This window comes from Nanorana parkeri, unplaced genomic scaffold (genome assembly GCF_000935625.1).
Source record: "Nanorana parkeri isolate BGI_ZX_2015 unplaced genomic scaffold, ASM93562v1 scaffold1352, whole genome shotgun sequence".
Taxonomy (NCBI): domain Eukaryota; kingdom Metazoa; phylum Chordata; class Amphibia; order Anura; family Dicroglossidae; genus Nanorana; species Nanorana parkeri.
Window position 1 is genome coordinate 36,419 of NW_017307620.1, and position 6,097 is coordinate 42,515.

At 33.7% G+C, this 6,097-nt stretch overlaps 1 protein-coding gene across 2 annotated transcripts; it reads right to left on the reverse strand.

Annotated features, from left to right (window-relative positions):
* Positions 1 to 2,389: 2,389 nt before the first annotated feature.
* ZBTB18 (zinc finger and BTB domain containing 18) lies at positions 2,390 to 5,825 on the reverse strand. 2 transcript variants are annotated; one of them, XM_018569547.1, is made up of 2 exons: positions 5,711 to 5,825; positions 2,390 to 4,111 (listed from the first exon to the last, which is right to left on the reverse strand). In XM_018569547.1, the coding sequence occupies exon 2, from the start codon at positions 4,095 to 4,097 to the stop codon at positions 2,532 to 2,534; it is 1,566 nt and encodes a 521-aa protein (XP_018425049.1). In that variant the 5' UTR covers positions 4,098 to 4,111; positions 5,711 to 5,825; the 3' UTR covers positions 2,390 to 2,531. The 2 variants fall into 2 exon arrangements, with proteins under 2 accessions (XP_018425049.1, XP_018425048.1); XM_018569546.1 differs by lacking the exon at positions 5,711 to 5,825 and adding an exon at positions 5,561 to 5,703.
* Positions 5,826 to 6,097: the final 272 nt, after the last annotated feature.

A 6,097-nucleotide genomic window follows, 5' to 3' on the forward strand; every position in this document is an offset into this window, starting at 1 on the left:
TGGAATGCATTTTCTTGTTATATATCAGCTTCATTCAAAGACAAGAGTCTACAAAGGTTTTATGTTAAACAAAAATTAAACTTGCTTTACAAAATTAAACTTTAATGGGACAGAACGTATGCAGTGTTTTTGTTATGATTAAATTGGATTAAAACAAAATTCCTCTAAGGAAAAAGGAATATGTACAGGGACAAAACATATGTTATTAAGGTACAGGAAACACACTGTTTTTCATCTTCAATTTAGTAGTAGTAATAATACTGTAATATCATTTGCAGCTAAAATGTTTCAGGTATTTTTTTTAAGACACAGATGTAATTTCAGGTCTTGATTTATTGAGAAAAGTATATTCCTTACTTCAAAAATATGTATCACGGGCTATGTCAGGCTAGTGTTTTATCATATATTACAGTGAAAATGTTATTTCCTCTCTGAAACATTCATACCTGTTTTTTTTACTGATGCATCTAATATATTTTGGCTAAATGTTTTGCTTTGAACAAGAGTATATCCAAACTTTTTTCTTGTATACAAAAGTCTGTAAATATTTCTAAAGAAATGAAAAGCAACGATAAGCACAAAACTCTTTGCGAAAGAGAAGTCAAAGTTTCTAATACCCAAAACATATGACGTCACTGGAAGAAAAAAAAAAAAAAGTACCACATTTGTTTTCTTATTTTAAATAAGGGTATAGTTATTTTTGGGGCTAAACTTGAACTTGATATATGTCAGTAAAAATGATCATAAACATTATTAATGACACCCAATAACCATTACACTGCAATGCCAATAATTCTACATTAAAAGTGAATTTTGGAACCACACAATAGCAATAGGATTAGTTAGTATACAATATCAGATTTAACACTTTACTAAAATTATTGCAAACATAATATGACCATTTTGTCAGTTTATATAATTTATTGAAGTTTGCACACAATTCAAAAATGTACTGAACATACACAAAGTACAAAATGAAAAACAGCATAATAAATTACCCTCCCATTTCCTGGAAAATAAATCACACAATGATTGTCAAAGCTAGACAGCAGTCAGTCTTAAAATTTAGTATTTAACACAGAGCAAGCTTTTAAATTATTCTAGATCAAAACAAATCTGCCTATCCATTGATTGTCTTTACTAAATTAACAAATGTCATTTTATTAAATTGTTACTACAAAAGTATCTAAGCGATGATACATTAATTAAATTCACATCTTCCATTTTTATTTGAGAATGTTTTCGGATAATAAGAAATACAACAAAATACAGCATACACCTCCCATTTAGTGAAAATGCCCCTTATATTAACTGCTATACAATACTTGAGTGTTCTTTTAAATAAATAAATAGACAAATCAGTCTAGGAATAAATAAAATACTCTTTATCAGTAAGTTTTCCCAATACACATCTTTTATAATTAAATTATTGTAGCAGGAGAATATTGTCATCTTAAGTGCTAGCTAATAAATGTATTCAGTGGCCAGGCACCACGCTGCTTGCACATACACCAAATCGATGCCTCTCCAACATGTGAGATAGAGCTTCACTCAGGTGTCTTTTTAATAAATCAACCATAATTAAAGATTAGTTTTGTTTTACAAAGTGCCATAATCAGTGTTCTGCTACATTTTGATGCACGGATCTTTTCTCTGGAAAAAGCACTGCACATTCAAATTTGTGTAAACAGGTATATTTTTTTGGAAGCAAGGCATGTCAAATAAAATAATCTAACAATTTATAAGTTACAGTGTGGAGAGACTACCCTTTAAATAAATAAATAAAAAAATACAAACCACACAACACGGTGCATGGTGACTTTTTAAGAACACCAAGTTGCAATTGTAACAGCTTGTTTCAAAGAAAAAATATTCAATTATCTTGCATATATGCAATGTCAATAATCAAAGGAAAAAATAATCATGCATTTGTTCTATTAAAATAAAAGCAGCATATGACATCACCTCATCAAGTTATACAAGTGAAACATTTAAATTTTCAGTTTAACACCTCAGACAACCCAATTGGATACAAGGATGTGAAGCTTTTATTATTTTTTTAAAAATGTTTAAGAGGCAAGTTTAAATTAACCTGTGTCACCTGTATCACACTGTCATAATTTATTGACAGTATGCTACGTTTCTAACTAGTAGATTAAAGCCCAATGTCTTCCTGCCAAAAAATAAATACTAAAAAAAGAAAATCTCTTAAATAACACAGCCAATTTTAATATTTATATTATGAAAACCTTGAAACGTGCAATTTGAATCTTGAGTAACTGCAGTTTTAGGGACACATGTTTTCTCGGTTTTGTATAAGCATTTTGGATACTTACATAGACAAGACAATCATTATAATTATTTAAAAACAAAATGGCTCATTTTACACTTGAAGACCAGTAAGATCCTAAGTAAGTTAATTTTAGCAGGAGAGGCAGTCATGTAATATTTGACAGTGCATATGTGAATTCATGTATAAGCATATACACATGTTTATAAACTGTGTATGCACAAATGCATGCACATTCTATTTACTTCCAAAGATCTTGTGAACTGTCTTCTAAGGTCCAATCTCTCACCGCTGGCAAGCTTAGTGCTTCACTTTTAACAGATAAAGAGTTCACCAGTTCACAGTGAAATTTTCTGATGTGTCTATATAGGTCTCCAGACTGTGTGAATCTTCGCTCACACCACTTACACGCATGTGGCTTCTCCCTGGTATGAACTACAGCATGCCGGCTCAAATTGTGGGAGTACTGGAAACTTTTTCCACACTGAGTGCAAGTGAAAGGCTTTTCTCCAGAATGAGTTCTTTCATGACGTTTAAGTGTGTACATACATGAAAACGTTTTACCACACAAAGAACAAGTGGGAACATGGACATCGTTGGTGGGCTTATTACGAATGCCATCTTGTTCTCTGAAGTGTGTGCTTAAATGGATTTGAAGAATATGTGGGCTTGGGAAAACCTTATTGCAGAGTGGACACATAAAGATTTGTCCACCAGGATTAAGTATGTTTGACACAAAAGGAAGCAGGCTGTTGTCCATGTTACCTTCCATTGGAACTCTCTCAGTCTCCGGTGTCATCATCTCATCATCACTTGCTTTTTCATCAGGATCCAACTCTCTTAAGACTGCATCTTCCCTTACAGGACCCAGGTGAACGGACTCATACTGTGTCCTTACATCAGTGTTTACTCCTTCTTTGACAGTGGTGTGGTCCATATCATACTCGTTGGTATCTATATCATTTTCGTCACAAGAAACGTCTTTTTCTACTTTTATTTGAACCAGACTGCTTCTCATTGTATCTGGCGAAGAAAGGTAGGAGCTGTTTAAAGGCTCAGTTCCTGAAACACTGGACTTCACAGAAAGATCCAAGACACAGTCTGAATCCGCTATGTTCCTCAAGGAAATGTTGGATCTCATAGATAATGAGCTAGCTGAGCTGCAAGGACTAGGTACTGTTTTTCCAGCTGTTGTGTGCGTTTCAGTGTCTGCACTATTCTGTGGATTGCTTGTTGAATCAGAGGGCATTCGTATCCACATACTCTCAGATTCCACAGTCAAGTCACTTTTACCAGACAGAATATTCAATTTTTCAGCTTCAGCGTCTTCATCATCACTCACTATATCACCTGCCATATGGCTACTACCATCTGAAAGGCTCTCCACTTTATCTGAACAACTTGAATAATCTTCTTCCTTTTTTGTGCTGTCTGCCTCCGTTGAAGCTTTTTCTTTCAGTTTCTTTTTGCAGACTTTTACTATGTCATACATGTGGAGATAGCTGGCAGCTGCAAGTACATCTTCAATCGGGAGATCTTTAAACTGGAGTTTTCCTTCATACATGAATTCGAGCAGCAAGGCAAAGGCTGGAGCTGTAACAATGTCACTGTTCAGATTAACAATATCTCTTTTGTCTAGCTGATCCTTGTAAAAGAGGTGGAAATACATGCTGCATGAAGCCAGTACAGCCCTGTGAGCTCGAAAATGGGCATCTCCCACAAGGACAGTGCAATCGCACAGAAATCCTTGATCTCTTTGCTCGCTCAAGCACTGTAGCAAATGTCTGCTATGTTCTGGAAAATCCATACTGTCTTCATAACCTAAAGAAAAAAGCAATGTATTAGAGAGAGAGACGCAGTAACATTTACTAATGCAAAAATGACACAAACTGTTTCTGACATTACTGATACATGGACAATAAATCTAGAGCAGGTTCAGAATTTTTACAATGTTGTGAAGAAATAGAAATGGAAATGAGAAAACATAATGCTTTATCTTGTCTACCATAGATGGAATTTTATTTTCAAAAATTAACATGTGGATGACAATACTTCTAAAAATAATTAACTTTGGCCAAAAAAAATAAATAATACAGCAAGACCATAATATCATTTGTGAAGGTAATGTTTCATACCAAGTTCTAAAAAGTTTATATTAAAGTACACCCTTAATATAAAACTGTTATATTCTGGTTATAGAACATGCTAAAGAATATAAAGATTAACAATTACAATCACTTTAAGTGCCCCGTAACCCACATCAATCCTAATCCTTAAGAGGGCTAAAAATAAAGATTGGAGGGCAGCTCACAAGGTAGCTGTGATCAAATTAGCAGGCTGAAAGGACAGAGGGACGAAGAAGGAAGCTTATAAACATCTGATCCAGCTGACGGTGGCCATATGGCAGCTGCTGCCCAGATAAAGAGATTAAGAATAGAGGAGTGCGATTACAGCTGTCTGGCCAATTCAAGCTGCTCAAATCTACAAGTTCTAAATTAGTTTGCTAGTAGATAAACCAGTCCAAAGCATTAACAGATAAAGAAAAAACAAAAAAAAAGGAATATGCATGTTAGGTACATCCAGGAAAGTGCTGAAGTGTTGATTCCTGTTATCAAGTAAAATGAAGGCGAGATACATGTGGGGAAAATACAACGGTATGCTTAAGAAAATACGATTAATAGATTAAATTATGCTACATGCATACATGTTCTTTGCAGGCCTTTCTTTGTTTCAGCTACACACACATCTATACCATTATGACAGTGAGATACAGTGAAATATAAAATATTTAGCATTTTGTATATAAACTAATAAGCAAGCAAAACTAATTACTGACCTATAATGATAATGCACGTCTCCAAACAGATGAAACAATCATATTTGGGTAATTAACTGATTAAAATACAGTAAACTGTATAGCTTAACTGTAAATTTAAGTTTTAAAATGACAAACACATTTTTATGCACTGTCATAACTGATATACAACAAATCAAGCATGAATTCAAAAAAATGCCAACATGCTACATTTTATATAAGAGACCTAACAACTACAATATTTGAAATATACCTAATATGTATGTTCTGTACAATAATATTATTATCATTAACAACAACAATAAATATTACATGTACATTGCACTCCACTAAAACTATTAGGTTCAAATTCAAAATGACAAAATTAACCTTTAAATCAATTCTGTGTCCAAAAAATACAGTATAAACGGTAAAAGAAAAAAAAAATTTTTTGCTCTTTTTACCATAAGTCCTACCTTTTTTATACATAAACCTGTATTATGTTCTTGCCTCTTAGACGTGCTGTATAGTGGCCGTAGAGATCAGCTCAAGGAAGAAATAAAAAAAAAAAAAAAACCTGACAAACAGATGCAAAGTGGAGAGGATGTTAGAGAGGAATAAGATACCTTTTCCCCACACAGCTCTGCACACACTAACTCCCTGGCTGTGTGTTAGAATAAAAGGCTGAGGGATGGCAAGCTGTCAGCTGCTCTGACATCATGTTCAGATGGAAATGCTACCTCCAGCTGTGCTCCTTTTAATGCCATATGCTGCTCCTCTACACTCCTGCCACCAGCTTTTTCTTTGGAGAACTTTTTTCTTCAGTTTGTATAAACAAAAACTTCAAAGTTTCCTCTTCTCTAAACTTTCTTCACATACCAACTTAACATATGGACTATTATAATTATGGAATTTTCTAACAACTTCACACCATTCTTGATGGTTTCATGCATTGAAGGTATGCACTCCCACAACATGCTGCTTAAAAATATATTTAAAAAAAAATGTATAGA